Genomic DNA, 21,802 nt, shown 5'->3' on the forward strand with positions numbered 1-21,802 from the left:
ATTTGAATGATTCCAGAGGTTTAACTGCTAAAGGCAGCAAAAATGTTTATGAATAAATATTGGTTTATTAAGGTAGGTTTGGTTTTTTGGTTAATGCTGATAAAAAGGCTTCCCCGATTGAAATACAGTATTGGAAATTGTCTTCGTCAAATAAGAAAAGGCAAGAAATCGTGTGTTGAGATAAACTTAGTTCTTGGTCAAAACTGCTAAATTAGCATCCCTACCCTACCCAGTTATTATTTCTAAGTCTAAGCTCGTTTTATAAAGGTTTAACAAAATTAGTCTTAAGTAAAGGCATCCCATTGACAGAACTTAACCCTAAATTTGTTTCTGATCAACATAAAAAAAACACTATTAGCCTAGTGTAAGTATATGTGGTGGTAATCCTCCTAAAGGTGCAATGATTGACATATTCTACCAAAAAAGGGCCTAATCAACGTCTAATTACTAACTATTTTGCGACTGGTTAGGGTTCCATTACCCAGTTATCGAAACTAATCACGGCATAAATATTTTTGGTTAGTTTTAAGAAACGGAAATTACCTCTATGTTCCACTGTTATGTATAGGTGCTTTCTTTTCTACCGTGCATGCTAGGCTATATTATTTGAACCTGTTTGCTTGGAGCAATTAACAAAGTACTTAAGTACTTAATGAACTTGTACGAACCTACTTCATCTTTATTCCCAAATTGTTTTCTAAGAGTAACCGTTGAGGTTATTCCACTTCATACAAAATATTGATTAAACGCTAGAATAAATCTAAAATATAAATCTTAGTACAATTACAAAAAAGTGTGGAATAAATCTTTAACATATGTTTTGAAATCAAAACAAAGAAGATATTCTTTTAATCTTGAATCGTTTCTTTAATCTTGAAAACAATTTATTTCAACTTTGACAAAACTAAAAAGTCTTGATTATTAAGGGTAACGTTATCCCTTTATATAGTTGGTTTTATATAGTACATATTACATTGCAGAATTGACTGGCAAATGAGTAATCCAAATGTAAGCTTACTTGCTTAGTGATAAATCACGATCAGCTGTATTGAAGTAAACAAAAATCAACACGAAATGCCGTCTAATGCTATTCTTATGGAGAACATTTTACGTTATATCTAATTTTGTGTTAAGATTTCGGGGATTTCACTATTTTTACCACCGTCACGGGATCAAGACCTTTAATTTGAGCCCTCTCCCGTCGTTCTTCGACTTCCCAGTCGCCCACAATTTTGACGCAAAGAATCGGCTTACGTAAATATAGATAGACTAGTGGCTTGTAGGGACATAAGTCCCTAAAAAGCTCAAATGGAAAAGAAATCATTGTAATATTTAAACAAACTCAGAATCAAATTATTTATGTGTCAGGATAGATATCCTAGTACAACATATCTTTTGTGTAAAAAAAAAACCTAAAACAGTTTGTTATTTGTCTTTGTTTGCTTTGTTGATGTTATTTTCAATAAAGAATTTTAATGATTCCAGAGGTTTAACTGCTAAAGAATAAATATTGGTTTATTAAGGTAGCTTTGGTTTTTTGGTTAATGCTGATAAAAAGGCTTGAAATATATATAGTATTGGAAATTGTCTTCGTCCGTCAAATAAGAAAAGGCAAAAAATGGTGTGTTGACATAAACTTAGTTCTTGATCAAAACCGCTAAATTAGCATCCCTACCCTACCCAGTTATTATTTCTAAGTCTATGCTCATTTTGTAAAGGTTTACAAAATTAGTCTTAAGTAAAGGCATCCCATTGGCAGAACTTAACCCTAAATTTGTTTCTGATTAACATTTAAAATACCCCCGCCGCAGCAAACCTGCAGACTTAGCGAATTTCCATTTGCCTGATTGGATTTAAACTAAAATGTCTCCTTAAAAATATCACATTTATTCCCTATTTAAACAGAATTAGTTTAATGAGTACTTAGGTTTGCTGCAACAGGGAGGGTAAACAAGTTTTTTTTATGTAAAATGTTAAAAGGTACTGTGGTTATAAGAAGTTGATATATTTTCCAAATTTGATTAAAATATTTTCATAAACAAGCAAACTACAACAGTTGACTTATGCTACATAAGAATAAAATGGGAATTTTAAAATTACAATTTTTTTGAATTTTCTCCGTAACAATTAGGCGCATAATAACGCTTCAATATACTAAATTATTTGTTTTTTTAAGCTCTACAAAATGGTTTAAAAAGAAATTTAGAAATTTTGTGTTTTTAGAGCCAAAAAAGGGAAAACCCTATTTTTACCCCATAAAATCCCCCATAAACCCCCGTTCCCATAGTCCGATCATGCTGGTTCGCGAACTCATTCAAGTTTATCCCACCTTACACCTTCAAACCAAATTTCATCAAAATCGGACAAAAATTACTCAAGTTATCATGCGGATGGACACACACATCTGTATATGGTATCTATCTATATATAGATATATAAAAATTTGAACGAATGGTGTTTTTGGCCTCTGGGGACATCAAAATGAAAAAGTAAATCGGTCCCGGGCTTAGGTCTTACCATGAGACCTACGGTAATAGCTATAGGGAAATTCGCTAAAACCACTATTATTAGCCTAGTGTAAGTATATGTGGTGGTAATCCTCCTTAAGGTGCGATCGATTTACATATTCTACAAAAAAGGGCCTAATCAACGTTTAATTACTAACTATTTTGTGACTGGTTAGGGTTCCATTACCCAGTTATCGAAACTAATCACGAAATAAATACTTTTTATTAGTTTTAAGAAACGGAAATTACCTCTATGTTCTACTGTTATATATAGGTGTTTTCTTTTCTACTGTGCATGCTAGGCTATGTTATTTGAACCTTTTTTGCTTGGAGAAATTAACAAAGTACTTAAGTATTTAACGAACATATAACTTACGAACCTACTTCATCTTTATTCCCAAATTGTTTTCTAAGAGTAACCGTTGAGGTTATTCCACTTCATACAAAATATTGATTAAACAGATTTAACACTACGACCACAATAAATCTCAAATATAAATGTTAGTAAATGTAAAAAAAAAGGTGGAATAAATCTTTAATATAAGTTTTGGAATCAAAACAAAGAAGATCTTCTTTTAATCTTGAATCGTTTCTTTAATCTTGAAAACAATTTATTTCAATTTTGACATAGCTAAAAAGTGTTGATTATTAAGGGTAACGTTATCCCTTTATATATTTGGTTTTATATAGTATACATTACATTGCAGAATTGACTGGCAAATGAGTAATCCAAATGCTTACTTGATTAATGATAAATCACGATCAGCTGTAGTGAAGTAAACAAAAATCAGCAGTAAATGCCTTCTGATGCTATTCTTATGGAGAACATTTTACGTTATATCTAATTTTGTGTTAAGATTTTTGGAATTTCACTATTTTTCCCGCCCTCACGGGATCAAGACCTTTAATATGAGCACTCTCCCGCGTTCTACGACTTCCCAGTCGCCCACAATTTTGACGCAAAGAATCGGCTTACGTAATTAATATAGAAATATAGAAATATAGAAATATAGAAATATAGAAATATAGAAATATAGAAATATAGAAATATAGAAATATAGAAATATAGAAATATAGAAATATAGAAATATAGAAATATAGAAATATAGAAATATAGAAATATAGAAATATAGAAATATAGAAATATAGATATAGATATAGATATAGATATAGATATAGATAGATAGATAGATATAGATAGATAGATATAGATAGATAGATAGATAGATAGATAGATAGATAGATATAGATAGATAGATAGATAGATAGATAGATAGATAGATAGATAGATAGATAGATAAATAGATAGATGGATAGATGATGATGATGATGATGATACCATTTGCCGTAACAGCTGTAAACATTCAGCGTTTTCGATACAAATTCAGCTTTTGGATGAAAACTAAATGACATACGTGGAATTGACTTATTTATACTACGTGTAATGCTGTAATCATTGACACGTTCATTTATTCGGCAAGAGGATGAGAGTTTATTTAAATATACATAGCAAATACTACTGTAGATGTTCTAATTAATTTTTTTGAGCAGTCTTTAAAATATTTAGGTTGGGAAAATAACATAGATCACATGTTTTAAATTATCTTGGAAGCTTTTTTCTTTAGTATTCCTTTTTAACTGCTTAAACTATACTTGAATTAGTAATAAACACACTATATCTATACTTATTTAATACGCAAGCAGGATTTTTGTGACAATTACTCCTCCGAAACTACTAAACCGATTGACAAGTTTTTGGTGTCATTGGAAAGAGCATAACGTGAAGTTGTGCAGGAAACTTTCTTTTTAGGGAAATAATTAGAGAGTGAGGCGCTGGGGCCCTTTAAAGTTTCATATTCCTCCATAATATTAACATGGGAAACAAACATTGTTTTGAAACTTCAGCTGTTGTCAGAAATTAAATATTAATATTTAGTCACCATGGAAGCATGAGAAAATTCACAATGTTTACATTTGCTTTGACATTTAAATGTAAATAACCAGATCTGTCAAATGCCTATTTCACAATTTCAGACAGCTGATTAAAAAAAAATAAACAACTATGTGGTAGGTTTATTTAATCTTAAACTTTATGATAGATTATTTATTATAAATCTATTTCAACGATTATGAAACAGATTTTTTTCCGTTGTGAACCAACAATTAATAGTGAGAACAAGAACTTATGTTAATTGTAAACCGTCAATGTGTAAATTATCTATGTTGTATTAAAAATGTGTATAGTTTTGGATATTGGTTTGCGTTTAATGATATAAGTTATTCGTTATTGAATTTTTATTTTGAGGATTTGGCATATGAGTAAGCCTATGATAAATAATACCATTTCAGAGTTCTGCCAGTTTTTGCCTAACTCTGTCCTGTAGAGTTTAAAGTAGCCTACACCTTATTTATTGTCTACACAAATTGGCTAAATAACTTAGGTGTGGTACTTTATAAAGCTGACAGCCTTTTTACTTTGACTTAAATTGTAAGCTTACCTTTTACCGTTGATGGGCAGTTTGATTGTTAATAATTAACCCTTTAAACTTGAATAGGACTGTTATGTAAATTGTGAGTATTTCCATTAGTTAATAATCTTTTAGTTGACTCTTTCAAAATCATCGGAAATTATGACTGTTATTAGTAAAGTTTTTAAACAAGGCATTTGTTTATTAATAACTCCTGTACTTCTTTGCAATTGCTCGATTTAGAGCAACATGTACACTAGTACAGTTTTAATGGACTACTCGATTCCAGGACGGGCCAACAGCTCGTCATATTTTTAAATTATGGCAGTGTGATTGTTCAAATTTGAAATGACTTACTAATTTTAAATATAGACTCTTACAAACTATATCCAATACTCATGTTACATTTTAATCATGTTACATTTTTAACCTCATTTCTCATTCCTCATTTTTAACACTTTATTTATCGGATGACAACTTGGTTTTAGATTTTTATTAATTATAAGTACTCCAGGAACATTGCATTTATGCAGTATTTTATGGTGTAGATATATACAAACGATCAAAACAACATTATTCTACTAAATATATTCTATAGGTTTATTTAAAATAAGTCTGGTTTTTATGTATATTCTAAAGGGACAATTTATTCTTTGAGGGTGCAATGTTATCTGCACACATTTTCCTTACCTTCGTGGTCTGCTGACCCGTCGACCAGCTTTACCTCTCCTTCGCGTTTCTTATGTTTCTTCAGGAACTTGTTGACGATACTCGCCTTCTTCTCCTGTTTATCATCTTTATTATCTGTCGTCTCCTTAGAACTAACTCGAGCCAGGGGAAGGTCCAAGGCACAAAGTATAAGCAGCAGCACTGTGATATAGCGGACTGTTTCCATGTTACCTGTACATACAAGTTAAGCCATTTATTACAGTTCCTTGCTGCACTAACTAAATATTTTTTTCTCAAAGTGAACTACTATTAATAGACTACTTTTTAAGTAAATAGGCTACTAACTTGTTGTTTTAACATGTACCATGACATAATTTACGAAGGTAGATTATAAGGTAGGTTTTAGTCATTTCCATGACCGCAGGATACGATGATGATGACTTAAAGACCTCAGAAGATGTACAAGATTTTGCCGAGATCGCGGAAAATGATGACGTTGTTAACTAGACCACGGGAGATGATGACTTGAAGAACTCGGAAAGATGTACCATCATTTTGGCGAGATCGAAAAAACGGAGATGTTGTTTCCGTGACCAGGGGAGACGATGATGATAACTTGAAGATCTCGGAAAGATGTACAGGATTTTGCCGAGATCACGGAAAACGGTGGCGTTGTTTCCGTGACCAGGGGAGACGATGATGATGATGATTTTAAAACCTCGGAAAGATGTACGATATTTTTAAAAGTTTTAAAATAACAATCAACAACCACAATGTTGACTCATGTTGTAAGATAAAACTCAACTTTAAAAAGACTAATCAAAAACTCAAACAATTGTAATAGAACTTCACCCAGATTCACAATAGGCAGAACGCTACTATGTTCTAAAAATGTGGTTCTCAGACTCAAACTGAAATGATATAAGTGGTAATACAAATACAGAGTATTTTCTCTTAAAAAATACAACATTATACAAACAATATCTAAAGAAAAGAAAGGCATGATAAGTTTTTATGACATGAACAGGTTCGCCCGCTAGCGCAAGACGATCTAGTGTACCTAGTATGCTAACTGTATTAAAAAAATTAAAATAACACCGATCCGTAATTAGTTAGGATTGCTGATCATTTAATGCTACAAACACAATTCTCAAAACTATAACAACACTGCTAGTTACGTAAGCCACTAAGTTACCCATTCATCTGACCTGATTATACATTTTCTTATTACACAGACAATCTTTCCCTGATTTCAAAATAACTTACTCACATTTTTACTTCTCCCCCCCCCCCCCCTCATAAAGCCGGGTTTTCCTAGGCGCGTAGTCGGCCAGCGGAGAGAGGAACGCGGAGAGCGGACTCAGCTGGTCTTAGGTAATTTAATGTTACTGTTTTCCTAGCAGCGGAGCGGAATGCCATGTTAATTTCAATTCCGCTCTCCGTTGTCCGCTCTCCGCTGGCCGACTACGCGTCTAGGAAAACCCAGCTTAAATGGAGAATGTATTGTTGTAATCAACATTTTTGAGTTAAGTTTTGGGTGGAGATATCAGTTTTGGAGTTGTTTTCAAAGTGATGTGTGTGTAAATCCCCATAAAATAAAGAAAAAGTTGGATTTTCACAAAAACTGCTCGAACTATTTTGAATAAAACTTAGTATAATAGGTATGGTTATTTTAGTTAACTCTGAAACAATTGTACTGTATAAACTCCTAATGCTGTAAAAATTATCTCTTTTAAAATAGCTCTACAAAAAATGCTCTTTGAAATAACCTTTTAGTATTGCCATATTGTCATGGTCAGATTACGACCGATTCACCTGGAATCGATTTACTTTTACGTTTTGATATCCAGAAACGCGCTTTCTTTTAAAAGGCCAAAAACACCATTAATTAAAATCCATTCATATACATATGAGTCCGTTAGCACAATAGCTTTAGTAAAGTCTTCCAATTTTAAAGAAATTTTGAATTGAACAATGTGTAACAATATTTCATTTACACTTTTACATTTATTTGAACGAGATTGCGAAACAGCATGATTGGACTACGGGGTTGAATATAACGGGTATAAATTGGGATTTCCCTTTTTTGAACATCGAAATATAAAACTTAGCAATTATTTTTATCCATTTTGTAGAGTTCAAAAACAAATTATTTGTACATTGAAGTGTTGTTGCACGCTTTGTTTGCAAAACCATACATCCAATTACCTTGAAACTTTGGGAAGTTGCTCTATATGTGGCTGGGGATGTTTGTGCGTAATAAAATTTTGGAAAACTCCATAGATTTCCATTTTATGGCGTTCTACATTTCTAATACTAATCTCTGATGGGTAGTAAGTTTGTTTACACATTTTCTTAAACAATGGTTATTTGTGAAACTAGTGGGCGATGTGGCACTTTGCTGCACACGAGAGAAATGTTTACGCACAAGCCATAGGCGAGTGCAGAATGTCTCTCGAGTGCAGCAAAGGCTGTTTGCACTCGCATTTTTTAGTGTGGCCTTGGCTGTTGCGGTAGTATTATGGAATTGTAAATGTAGAAAAGTTATATAAGATACTAAATAAATCAATCCCGTCGGTCCCAATTAGTAGCACCGGTCGCTTAAAAATGTGACTGGCGCTACTGCAACCAGTGCTACTACTATTCGTATTTGCTAGCAGCGTATGTGCGTATGTTGCGTATGTACCTCGCAACGGGGTCAGTATGCAAAAGAGTTGATGCTGGTTCTTTGAAAATGCCAAATGGTTTCACTCCCTGCCATTTATTTTAGAAACGAAATTGAACTGTGGTATTACTTAACTTGATTGTGGCGTCAACGTAGCCACAGCTGTGATGCCTTTGGTCTTCACTTTATTTTAATACTAGCTGTTGTACCCGTGCTTCGCAACGGAGAGGACACTGAAGCGGAAAAATGTGATCTTGAATTCCGTTATATAAAATAAATAAGTAGGGACGCCATTCAAGATTCTTGTCATTCGCCTATTGTGATTATTATTGGAGTGTCCAATCGAAATCGATCACCACTTACCATCTTTTTTGTATATTTACCGTCTTGTGAGTAACAAAGTAAGCGTAAACATATTTTTCAAGCGTTATAAGACGTATCTTTCATTTACTTTCCATAAAATAATTAAACATTCCCCTTTGGTTTCAGGAACATAACTCAACTGAAACTCTTAGTATGAAATAGTTATTTGTGTAACTAGTGGTGAAAATGGCACTTTGCTGCACACGAGAGCAATGTTTACGCACGAGCCGCAGGCGAGTGCGGAATGATCTCGAGTGCAGCAAAGGCCTTTTTCACTCGTGTTACACATTATATTTTTCCTACAGTCACTATAAAGCAAATAAATAATTAGTCTTTCAAACACTATACAACACGTTTTTAGGTTCAGCTGGCAACACAAATAGCTGCCCTAGAGAAAGTAGTACCCGGTCCGTATCACTCCACTATTTTTCCTCAGCAAGAAATGTGCTCCGCGTTTTGAGAATATAGTTCCGTATGTTTTTGTAATTTGAAGTGGTTTCCGCGCCTAAAAAAAGTGCTTTAAAGGTATTTTCTTGTTTAATAAGATCGTAGGAATGTTAATAGTGACTGTAGAGTGACTGTAGGAAAAGTATCTTTTCCTACAGTCACCCGACAAAGTTGACTTCCTTGTACTGTTTATAGTACAGAAAGCTGCTAATTGCTGCATATTTATACTTTGCCGTACGGTTTATACTTTGCCGCACATCAGGATTCCAACGAAACAACACAAAACAGCGTGGTTCTATAATGCACGTAATCCGTGTACGCTTGGAAATAGGTTGGCAACACTTAAAGATAATAATACTATGAGCAGCTGATTGACTATTATAACTACGATTTAACCTGTCATTTCGTGTTTATAGTTTTGATATTTCTGAACTTTCTGGACTTTTCTTTTAAACGTTTTTAAAACATTCCTACGATCTTAATAAATAAGAAAATACCTTTAAAGCATTTTTTTTAGGCGCGGAAACCACTTCAAATTACAAAAACATACGGAACTATATTCTCAAAACGCGGAGCACATTTCTTGCCGAGGAAAAATAGCGGAGTGATACGGACCGCCGACCGCGGGTACTACTTTCTCTAGGGCACCATTTGTGTTGCCAGCTGAACCTAAAAACGTGTTGTATAGTGTTTGAAAGACTAATTATTTATATGCTTTATAGTGAGTGACTGTAGGAAAAATATAATGTGTAACATGAGTGAAAAAGGCCTTTGCTGCACTCGAGATCATTCCGCACTCGCCTGCGGCTCGTGCGTAAACATTGCTCTCGTGTGCAGCAAAGTGCCACTTTCACCACTAGTTACACAAATAACTATTTCCTACAGTCACCCGACAAAGTGCAGCAAAGTGCCACTTTCACCACTAGTTACACAAATAACTATTGTTTAAGGCTAGGCTAACTTATAAGGCTACCTAATACGAATTGTATGAGGCGCTGATGTATTTATGGAAATAATGTAACCCGTACGATTCAACCTTCACATAATAAGCTTACTTAAACATTTATTTCGTTGAAAAACGTACATATAAAGTGAATAAGGAAACAAATCGCACGACATAAAGCTCACTGTAGTAAAGAAAAAACTGTTTATATTGATTTCACATATAATTGATATGTTTTACCGTAGCTACTGGGCTTTTTTCAAAGTTCAATCTTTACCTGCGGATCAGTGTGTATATATCACAATAATAAGCAAAAATAAACTAATGGAAAACTTGTATTACCTTGTGTTAGAAAGCCAACCACTATTATTGTTAATCAGGGCACAAATTTCATTAATTTAAATATAAATCAACAATATTATACCGGGTGTTCTACGAAGGGGTTTAAACGTTTGATTTTGTGTTACGTGCCCATTCATGCACCGAACTTTTTGAAACTTTACACAGTTTACAAAGTAGGTTCTAAAAATATTCTGGAAAAATTTCAACTCCCTGACTTTAGTAGAAACAAAATGGTGGCATATTGACAAATTTACCAATGTGCTTTCTATAAAAACTACTTTCATGATTTATTATCAGTTATTTATTTATTATTATTATTTATTAGTTCTTTGATTTATTTTTAGTTTTCAATTAGGCTGTATTCTAGTTTTTTTTATTTAAAAGTAATATTGCCCTGGAAAGTAGGTAACAATAAAAATATTTTATAAAACCAAAAATACCTTTTTTAATATTTTTAAAGTAACGTTTTTAAATATGCCGCCATTTTGTTTCTACTAAGGTCAGGGAGTTGAAATTTTTCCAAACTATTTTTAGAACTTACTTTGTAAACTGTGTAAAGTTTCAAAAAGTTCGGTGCATGAATGGGTGCGTAATATAAAATCAAACGTTTAAACCCCTTCGTGGGACACCCTATACATAACAGTTCTTATTACCGAATTTCCCTATAGGGAAGTAGCTATTACCGTAGGTGGCACGGTAAGACCTAGACCCGGGACCGATTTACTTTTTCATTTTGATGTCCCCAGAGGCCAAAAACACCATTCGTTCAAATTTTTATATATGTATATATATATAGATATATATATATATATATATAGACATATATATATATATATATATACGTCCGTGAACGCGATAACTTGAGTAATTTTTGTCCGATTTTGATGAAATTTGGTTTAAAGGTGTAAAGCGGGATAAACTTGAATGAGTTCGCGAACCAGCACGATCGGACCATGGGAACGGGGCGTTTTATGGGGTAAAAATAGGTTTTTCTCACTTTTGACCCTCAAAACACAAAATTTCCCGATTTCTCTTTAGACCTTTTTAAAGAGCTTAAAAAAACAAATAATTTAGTTTATAAAAGTATTTTTGTTCGATTATTAGTAACGGAGAAAATTAAAAAATTTTAAATTTAAAATTCCCATGTTATTCTTATGGAGAATATTACCAAATGTTGTAGTTTGCTTGTTTATGGATATATTTTGATCAAACTTTGCAAATTTATTTATTTTGTACTAAGCTATCAATATTTTACTCAAAAACACACTTTATTAGTTTCCTTGTAGCAGCAAACCTAGGTACTCGTTAAACCTAATGTTATTAAAATATATTTAACTGAAAATCAATTCAGACAAATGGAAATTCGCTTAGTCGGCAGGTTTGCTGCGGCGGGGGTATTTTAACTCGTACCATAGTTCAACGTGTATGTATTTCCATTAATTTACATCATTATTTTAAACATTGAGTAAAGAAACGTAGTTACGTTACAGATATTTAATTGATTTTAAAAACAAAAGTGAATTGCGTGCAGCTTAGTTTTGTGATATTCTCCATAGTCAAATTAAAGCAGTGTTGTATAAACACAACTACTAAGGAGATTTCTGTAAATGTAAAAAAAGCTTAAGTGAAGTAAATGATAGAAGAAAATATAAGTAGTAGCAACCTCTGGGCAGAATAAAAGTAGGTAGGCTATAGTTGATATTTAGTTTGTAAATTTAATTAAAATACAAATACAAGTTTATACATTGAGTCAGTTACATTTTTAAAACTGTACCAGTACATATACAGTATACAAGGTGGTAAAAAAGTCCCAGGAAAGTTAAATATTTTTAAAAATAATGTAGATAGAGCTACAATACTTGGTACAAAGTTACAGGGCATAAAACTCTATTTTAACACATATTCAGTGATCCAATAACTCTTCAGGGGGACGGCCCACAAGGAGTCGGAAGAAAATCTTAAATGGAAGCATAGGTCAATATGCACATCAAATTAAAGGTCTTTTTTAGTAGAATACAATGCCGCAAACCACACTTCAAAAGGTTGATCCTGCGCAAAATGGCATATGTTCAAAGATTTCTTGAATCCGTCATTTTGAATCTTTGAACAACTGTCATTTTTTACTCAGACATTCTTTTGAGCTTGAATTTACGGCATCGTAATCTACTAGTGAAGACCTTTAATTCGATGTGCATATCGACCTATGATTACGTTAACAATTTTCTTCCGATTTCTAGGGCTGTGCCCCCTGAGGAGTAAGCGTATAATAGCAATGTAAATTAAATTAATCTTTGAACAACTGTCATTTTGCGCAGGATCAACCTTTTGAAGTGCGGTTTGCGGCATTGTATTTTACTAAAAAAGACCTTTAATTTTATGTGCATATTGACCTATGCTTCCGTTTAAGATTTTCTTCCGACTCCTTGTGGGCCGTCCCCCTGAAGAGTTATTGGATGTGTTAAAATAGAGTTTTATGCCCAGTAACTTTGAACCAATTATTGTAGCTCTATCTGCATAATTTTTTAAAATATTTAACTGTCCTGGGACTTTTTTACCACCCTGTATTTTAGTTTGTAAAACCTATTAATCCTGGTCCAAACATTTGATTATCAGTTCAAATTTGTAAACAAAATGCTACCATACCAAAATTATTCAAAAAAACCTATACATTGTAATGATCCTTCTGTTTCCATGGAAATATGTATACTTTTATAAATATTATTACCAAACTATTCTCACAATCATAAAACTTTAGAATCATGGGAGCAGAACCTGTACCTCTTAACCTCTGCTGCTCATATACAGGGTGAGTTTTTTAAAGTGATCCAATAGCTAACTTTTTAATTACACGACTTAGCACCACACTTTAAATTTGAAACTTGCTCAATTTTAAGTTTCACTCAAGAATACGATTTCAGATTTTTTCATTGTGGCCGCCATTTTCCAATATGGCTGCCAACTTTAAAATTTCTTATGGAACACCCTGTATATTATTTTGTTTATAGATTTTACTCTAAAAAATAAAACATTTTTGTTCTTGAGATTTTTTCAATATCTCTAACGGTTAAGGAGCTACGAGGACTTAAAGTTTTCATACAAAGTTGCATGAATTCTAAAGCATGTTTTAAAACAAAGTTAGTTTTAAGTGTTGTTACTGTTAATACTTAAAAATTTGTCCTCGTAGCTCCTTAACTATTAGAGATATTGAAAAAAATGTCAAGAACAAAAATGTTTTATTTTTTAGAGTAAAATCTAAAAACAAAATAAAATACAGGGTGTTCCATAAGAAATTTTAAAGTTGGCAGCCATATTGGAAAATGGCGGCCACAATGAAAAAATCTGAAATCGTATTCTTGAGTGAAACTTAAAACTGAGCAAGTTTCAAATTTAAAGTGAGGTGCTAAGTCCTGTAATTAAAAAGTTAGCTATTGGATCACTTTAAAAAACTCACCCTGTATATATATATATATATATATATATATGAGTGTGTGTCTATTTTAAATTAAAAGAATATACTATGCCAGTTTGTACGTTTTGATTTAACCTTAAAATTTGACACGTATGAACACATGATCGCACTACAAAGGTTTATCTTCAAAGATATTCCACCACATCTTAACCGCTTCTAGCTAAAAAACCCAATTGCACTGTACAGGCTTCTCTATTTTTCACCCCACACTGTAAATAAAACATGTGATTGGCATTTCTTCTATTTGTTTTGATTTTCTGTTTATATTCGTTGTTATTTTGTCACCAGCCGGGAAACCCAAAAAGCCTATGTTAATTTTATTCAAATTTCAAATTCATTTTTTGTGCTTATTTCTGAGCCTATTTTAATTTTTAAAGAGATTCTGCACACCTACAGAAAAATATCTTTCTAACTGTACGCGTAGATTTTTTCTGCAATGTACACGAGCTGAGAAAAAAGGTTTTAAAGAAACATGCTTGCCTATTAATATATAGACTAGCTGCTGTACCCGTGCTTTGCAACGGAAAGAAAAATCTGTTTCGTAATCATTGAAATATATTTAGAATAAATAATCCATCATACAGTTTTTAAGATTAAATAATCCTACCACATAGTTGTGTAAAATATATTTAATTTATTTAGATCAGCTGTCTGAAATTGTGAAATAAGCATTTGGTAGTTATGGTTGTGTACATTTAAATAAACGAGTAATGTCCAGTGGTCGAAACTCGACCAAAAATATGTACTTAATGTGCTCACTTATGTTAATGTTTCACCCCACGGCTGCATTTTACTTGACGTCCTACACTCATTCGATTGTTTTTTTCGATTCGATATTTTCATTCGATTGTTTCATTCTATACCTATATCGTTTGGTTAGTTAGGTTAGGTTAACCTTACCTAACTAACCAAACGATATATCGAATGAAGCAATCGATTAATCGATATATCGATCGATATTTTCATTCAAATGAGTGTAGGACGTCAAGTAAAGTGCAGCCCCCCACACTGTAAATAAAACATGTGATTGGAGTTTCTTCCATTTGTTTTGATTTTCTGTTTATATTTCGTTGTTATTTCGTCACCAGCATGGCAACGCATAAGATCCATGTAAATTTTTTCAAATTTTTAAACTCATTTTTTGCGCTTATCTTTGAGCCTATTTAAATTTATAAAGGGATTCTGCACACCTACAGGAAAATAGCTTTCTAACCGTATGCGTAGATTTTCCCTACGATGCACATGAGCTGAGAAAAAAGGTTTTAAAGAAACATGCTTGCCTATTAATATATAGATAGATAGATAGATTTTTAGGTTTGTTTATAATCAGCTGAAAATATGTAGGTATCTAATTACTGACTCAATTAAAATATTCACCTTGTTAGGCCCTAAGGTCATTGTCAACAGTTTTGGCTGTTTTGTAAAAAATCTGATTAACTAAAAAAAATCTGATCGCTAAAACCTTTGTGGGTATTTGGGTTATGTATAACTTCTGACATATAACGATATCAGTTATCTTTTGTTCCGGTCAGCAACGTTGCGGTTTGAGGGTTATCATTGACGACATTACTGTACTACCATCCGTTTGAAAAAGTAAAAACCTTGTGAATTTTGGCTTTTTGTCTCGTCTAGTGCCGCAATTAAATAAACAGCTCACCGACATAATCCTTACAGACAGAAATTTATTATTTTCCAATATGCGAGATCGGAGGCATCTTTTCTTAACAGATTTATGATTTTGACGCTTTTGTTAGTAGCCTATACAACCGGCCCAATTTACAAATTAAACCTATTTAAGATCATGTCAATCATGTATTTAATTTTACAAGAGGTTCTACCCGCAAACTCACGGGTGTACATAAGCCACCGTTAATATATTAACGACTTTATATTTAATTTTAAGGGCCCAAGTTCGAGAAATTGTCATCTGAAAGGATGTTAAAAGCAGTGGAACCTTCATACCTTACGTCCTAAGGTGGCCGAGGTGGGTACGATTGTGCCTGAACACGCCGCTCTCTTTCACGACGTCTTTAATACTTTAATACCTATCGATGAAATTGCGACCTGTTAAAGATTAGTGACAGCCTCTTGGAACGAACAACATACATAGTTTGTTAATCTCATATTCATCGTGTTTCGAACACCTTTAATCACTCACTTGTATCAAACAGCTACAAATAGCTTCACCGTCCATTCACCGCACCTCTTTTAAGAACATAAAAGTAAATAATAAAATAGGTAAACAAAAATGTAAACAAACTATATTGTCAATTGTATTGGCCAGCTGTTGTTCACTAAATTAATCGAATAACGTTCAAAACATGCAAGGCGCAGCCCTTTGGATATTAGCCTGTGGGGCAGAGCCCTTAGGGAGTTCGTCAATATCAATACTTTTCGGCAAATCTACACACTCTAAGCTTCATTTTGATATGCCATATGCCTATATTTCTATTTGGTAAATGGCCTTAACCGTTTACACAAAATTTGATTGTATCACTTTAATAATATAATAGATTGACTTTAGACAAACTAGGTCTACGATATTGCTAAGTTTCTTTGCTATGCAGGTTGATTTTGCTAGTTTGCTTCAGATAATCTCATAAAGCTGTACTATGTTTTTAGTCTCTATCAGATATTGCAATCGTAATAAAAAATCAAACACATAAGTCTTACTAGTTTCCAGGATAAAGTTTAAAAATGTGCAATGTACATAATTATAAAAGTTACCTAAGTTATTTGAAAACAAACTGTAAATTGATGTTGCCTATAAAAAATAATGTTCATATCATGATAAAATAGTAAACCCTTATGTTCAAAATAACTTTTCAAGTAAATGTATCTTGTAAAATTCTAATATGCTATTTACAATGTAAACTATAACGTTCACACGTATGTAACTATAACTATAGTTTATAATATAAATATAAACTTTCATCATCTTATATATTAAAACGTGACAGGGTTTTTTTATTTCACGATTCTGATTCAACCACTTGACGGATTTTCATGATTTATTTGTTGAAAGAAAGATAATTTTGAGAACTAGGGAATGTCGAAGCCATAATTTTAGTTTAGGGTTTCAGTTTTTTAGAAATTAAGTTTTAATTTTTAAAAAGTCTAGCAGCCGACGCTAGCAATTTAATTTCGTTGCAGTGGTGGTTTAACTAACAGCTGGTTTCTAAGTGTCATTGAAATGTTTACGTTACAAGTTGTTTGTTTACGAAAGATTGATCGTTAGAGATTGCGTACGTACTATTTCACCTTAAAATGTAGTTTTTTCCTACCACAAAAGATCTGCGTTATCAGGAGATTTTTAATTTTGAGCTTAACATCTCAAACGTATAATACAGTTTTGTCATAAATGCAATCTGTGAAAGAGTAAGTTTATGCCATGAAATGTTTCGCTCGTTTAAGATATAAGTGGATTACATGTTGATACATCCTTTTCTCGCTGTTCTAATATGTGTATGACGGCATGCCGACATTTTTTATGTCAACTGGTGTAGTAGGTCTCTAGAAAACTGTACGATAAGATGCAGGCTGTCAGTAGAAACCAAAATCGATTCATACCATACCATAACCATCCCAGTATTACTGTATGAAACTTGAAAAAGGGGCGCATTCCAAAAGTAGACCAAAAAGTGGGCTGGACAGGCTTTGCGTGGCGGAGAGAAGATACGTAATAAACTTAGAGTGTATTCCAAGGAGTGAAGGAGTACTACTAGGCAGACGACCACTTGGAAGACCAAGTAACGAAAGACATCTTCAAACTGGTATCTTCGTTAGAAAAGGCAGGGGATAGACGAGAACGGGAGACCAGAATTCTTTTAGAGGTTTCAGTAAGGTAAAATAAGGTACGGTAAGTGATAGTAGGCCTATGTAATGGAAGGTAGTATGTAGCTACTGTACTCAAAACCAGTGTGTTTGAATCAGCCACCAAATTGTAAACTAGCTGTACTGAATCATATTCAGTTTTAATTGACTACTCGATTCCCGTACGTAGGACGGGCCAACAGCTCGTATATATTAAAACGTGACAGGGTTTTTTATTTCACGATTCTGAATCAACCACTTGACGGATATTCATGATTTTTGTGTTGAATGAAAGATAGTTTTTTTAGGCTTTCAGTTTTTTTGAAATGAAGTTTTAAATTTTAAAAAGTCTAGCAGCTGACGCTAACATTCTACTCTAGCTTTTGGTATAATACCATTTGCTTAACGTAACAGCTGTGAACATTCAGCGTTTTCGACACAAATTCATCATTTGGGTGAAAATGAAATGACATACGTAGAATTGACTTATTTATACTATGTGTAATGTTGTAATCATTGATACGTTCATTTATTCGGCAAGAGGATGGAGTTTATTTAAATATACATAGTAAAATACTAGATGTTCTAATTTTTTTTTTTTTTAACAGTCTTTAAAATATTTAGTTTGTTTAGTGAAATATAATTTGTTATAACTAACAGCTGGTTGAATAAACAAATATTCTATAGAACTATGAGGTTAGTTTATTTACTCGTAGATTTTCTCATTGATTATAGGAAGTAAGTAGGATTCTATAACCATTGCTGATACAAATCGAAGCTCACGAATCTTCAAAAGAAAGCTTATGAACATTATTTTACTACTCGACTTTTTTAATATCTAACACCAAGAGTATTCATTTTACACTACAGCTAATATCCTTTGCTCACAACAAAACAATAGTTGGGATTTATGTGAAATTTGGTAAAACCATATATTACGTCATTATAAAGTTATTATTGTAATTGTCCTTAACATCATGTTTATATAGTGAGATGACAACCTACCAGCAGCTGAGCGTGTGTCGACAGTCTAGCGCGACTGAGCGTCTCTCCCCTCCAACACTCTAACACTAACACACCAACAACCTCCACCTCCATCTCCACACTCCACGGCCCTCACCGGGGTCAGATGAAACCCTCCACTCGGTCTAGGCCTACTGGATCAATCTTTGTACTACGAGCCAAGCCTCTTTTGAGCCAACAATTCGTGGGTCAGATGACTAATCCGTTATCACATAAGTTTCACCTCTTCAGTACCAAACATTATGTGGGTTGGATTAATTAATTCTTCCTCATTATGATCACCCCTTCAAAATTAAACATTACGTGGGTTTGATGAATTCTTGATCATATGTTGCCTCCCTTACAAAACCCATTACGCTAGGTTAGATAAATCCTTCATCATATGTTGTACCCCTTCAATGGCAAAATACTACTAAACTGGTAAAATGTACAGCATGAAAGATAACGGAGAGGACAAAAGTGTGTAAATTGTTTATTTTAATAGTGTTCACAGCTTGTCTCCGAGGCATAACTAATAATGCAATACCTTTCAATCTTGCAAAAATGACTTTATAGCAGAAAAATAAAAATCCAAGAAAAAACATAATACAGGGTGCGGCAAAAAAACCGATCTATTTTCTTCAGCGCACTGTTCAGCGACAGGCCGTCTGAGGGTGGTGGGAGTAGGCTCGTTGGTTAGCCTATATGATGCCATTATTTCTTGTAATCATAGAGCAGTGGTTGTATGAGCTACGTGCGGTTGTTATCTAGTCGTTTTTAATAAGTAGTAAATCAGTCATTGCAACTCAGTGGCAGTTCCGTATTTTTTTTTATTATGTCGACATGGAGATGTTCCATCGTGATTATCTGTATGGATAACACAATAAACAGACTATTATTCTAATTAATCTGTAGGGATGAAAATTAACCTCAAAATTCGAGTAACTGAGCAGTCAGGCATGTTCGGCAAGCCGTTTGTTTTCGGGTGGGCATGCGAGGACTGTTCCATAGCAGCATGTACTCTATCGAATGTTAGTTCTCTGGCGCCTGATCTGACTTTGGACGGCCTTTCAGCTTCTTTTTCAACGGAGAAGCCGTTGTTCTAAAGTTAATAACCCACCGCATTATTGTGATACGCAACGGAACTTCTCCATGTCGCCTTAATTGAAAGAATGCATGAAACTGCGGATGCCGCTGAGTTGCTAAGAATGAATTCAATACATTTTAAAAACAACTCCATAACAACTGCACGTAGCTCAGGTGACCACTGCTCTATGACTACAAAAAATGGCATTGTGTAGGCTTTCCAGCGAGAGTATGCACCAGTGTGCGCAGCTCGTAGTTCGTAGTGCCGTGGCGGCTCGACCTACAACAATCAATCCTCTAACCACTGCCAAATACGTTGGATGATGTGCAATTTTATAGAACAATGCATTTTACCTAAGGGAGTATGTTTTAGGTATCTATAATTTTACTAAGAAAGAAAATATTTTATCACAATCACTAATACTTCTTAAAACGATAAATGACTTTTTATTGGTTTATTGGTTTTTGATAAGTAAGAAACAATTAATTATTATTTTATGGTTTTTAAAAGACTAAGCTTAGTGATGGAAATTCTACCTTATTACTTGGAATTTTGCCGACATTTGCCATTACTTTGTTTTTACTATTCGGATTTGGAAAATGTCTGCAAAAATCTTACCATAACTTAATGGATAATAAGATATTTTATATTTACCTGTAATTGTTGACATGATATATTCTTGACAAAGGATTGGGATTTGATTTACATATTTACAATCAAACAGGGTAATTTGGTTTTATATCTTTATTGTTAAACTGTGTCTTGCTGTAAAGAAATAATATGTTTCACTTTAAGTCTAATTGTCCCAAAATCCTGCAATGATAACTGAACCAATCTGACAGGCTGAGAATAAATGTTCTTTACTGGTTGAATTTTGGATTAATACAAAAAAACAATTCAATAATGGAAATGTGAATTTAACATAAAATTACCTAAGTTGTATAAATATAAGAATAATCCTTGTTAAATCTATTGACCTTTGATACAATAATTACTTCATGGCGAATAATGTGAATTTTATACAATATTGCGTTTAAAAAGGATATACCATGCAACATATTAACCAGATAAGACCGGCACGAAGCACTGTCTGTGTATTTTAACCGGAATATGAATGAAAGATGAGTGCGGGATTGATGATAAGCTATGTTATTGTTGGAATTCATTTATTAATACGACAACTGCCTTGATTTGTAAGTTTTAAATTTATAGGATACCCTTAGGAACGTATAAATGAAGTGATTATAGAAAGAGTTTTATTTTCCTATAGTTGATGACATCATTTGTGTCGTCCAAAGAGTATTTACATTTTATTTATATGTATACAACGATTCAAAGTATTTTCTTCCTTTTTTATTTAATTTTCATACCGTGTCTTGCTATTAAAAATAATGCAAAAAACTCGGAGTTCATTAATTATATTTCAGTAACGTGTAACGTTGACGGTACCTATGCATTGTGCTGAGAATAAATCGTCTTTACTTTAAATTGTAGTTTATATTGAAGATACATAAGATTTTAGATTTGTTTTGGGTTTTGTTTGTTTGTTTACTTTTCCTTTTGATTCTGCCATAGATTTCTTACTTGTTTTTATCCAAATCATTGAATTTGGACATGCCTCAGGTAGTACTGCAATTGCAGTGTTACTTGAAGAATCTTACTAATATTATAAATGTGAAAGTTTGCTTGTTTGAAGTTGAATCACGCATTAACTACTACACAGATTGGGCTGAAATTTAGCATGATGATAGCTTACATTCCCGATTAACATATAGGCATATTCTTATCTCAAAAATCCTTTCGGGCTCCGCCCCAATGACCCTGTGGTTCCCCATGTTAACCTTACGAGTATTCATATTTAAAGGAGATAAAAAATTTAGTCAGCTGTTTCAAATAAAAAGGTTTGTTCTATGATATGCAAAAGCATTAAAAAGTTATACGTTTTACCAACAGGGTGCAGCACTATTTTTTTGCCCTTGTGAAACCAGCTAATATAAATTTGAACTAAGCAGAAACAAAATAATGTG

The 21,802-nt window shown here is 33.1% G+C and overlaps 1 protein-coding gene across 1 annotated transcript in view; it reads right to left on the minus strand.

Moving 5' to 3' along the window:
- The window catches only part of LOC128984939 (lysyl oxidase homolog 2), a 103,243-nt gene extending 84,496 nt beyond the window's left edge, over positions 1 to 18,747 (minus strand). Inside the window, exons 1-2 of the mRNA XM_054404311.1 lie at positions 18,692 to 18,747; positions 5,666 to 5,875 (exon numbers count right to left, since the gene is read on the minus strand). Of these exons, the coding sequence (XP_054260286.1) occupies positions 5,666 to 5,870 (205 nt within the window). The 5' untranslated portion in view covers positions 5,871 to 5,875; positions 18,692 to 18,747. The remainder of the gene's footprint in view (positions 1 to 5,665; positions 5,876 to 18,691) is intronic.
- Between the last annotated feature and the right edge of the window lie 3,055 nt (positions 18,748 to 21,802).

This window comes from Macrosteles quadrilineatus, unplaced genomic scaffold, assembly GCF_028750875.1.
Source record: "Macrosteles quadrilineatus isolate MER2022 unplaced genomic scaffold, UCM_ALF_1.0 Scaffold_1__1_contigs__length_201487025, whole genome shotgun sequence".
Lineage (NCBI taxonomy): Eukaryota > Metazoa > Arthropoda > Insecta > Hemiptera > Cicadellidae > Macrosteles > Macrosteles quadrilineatus.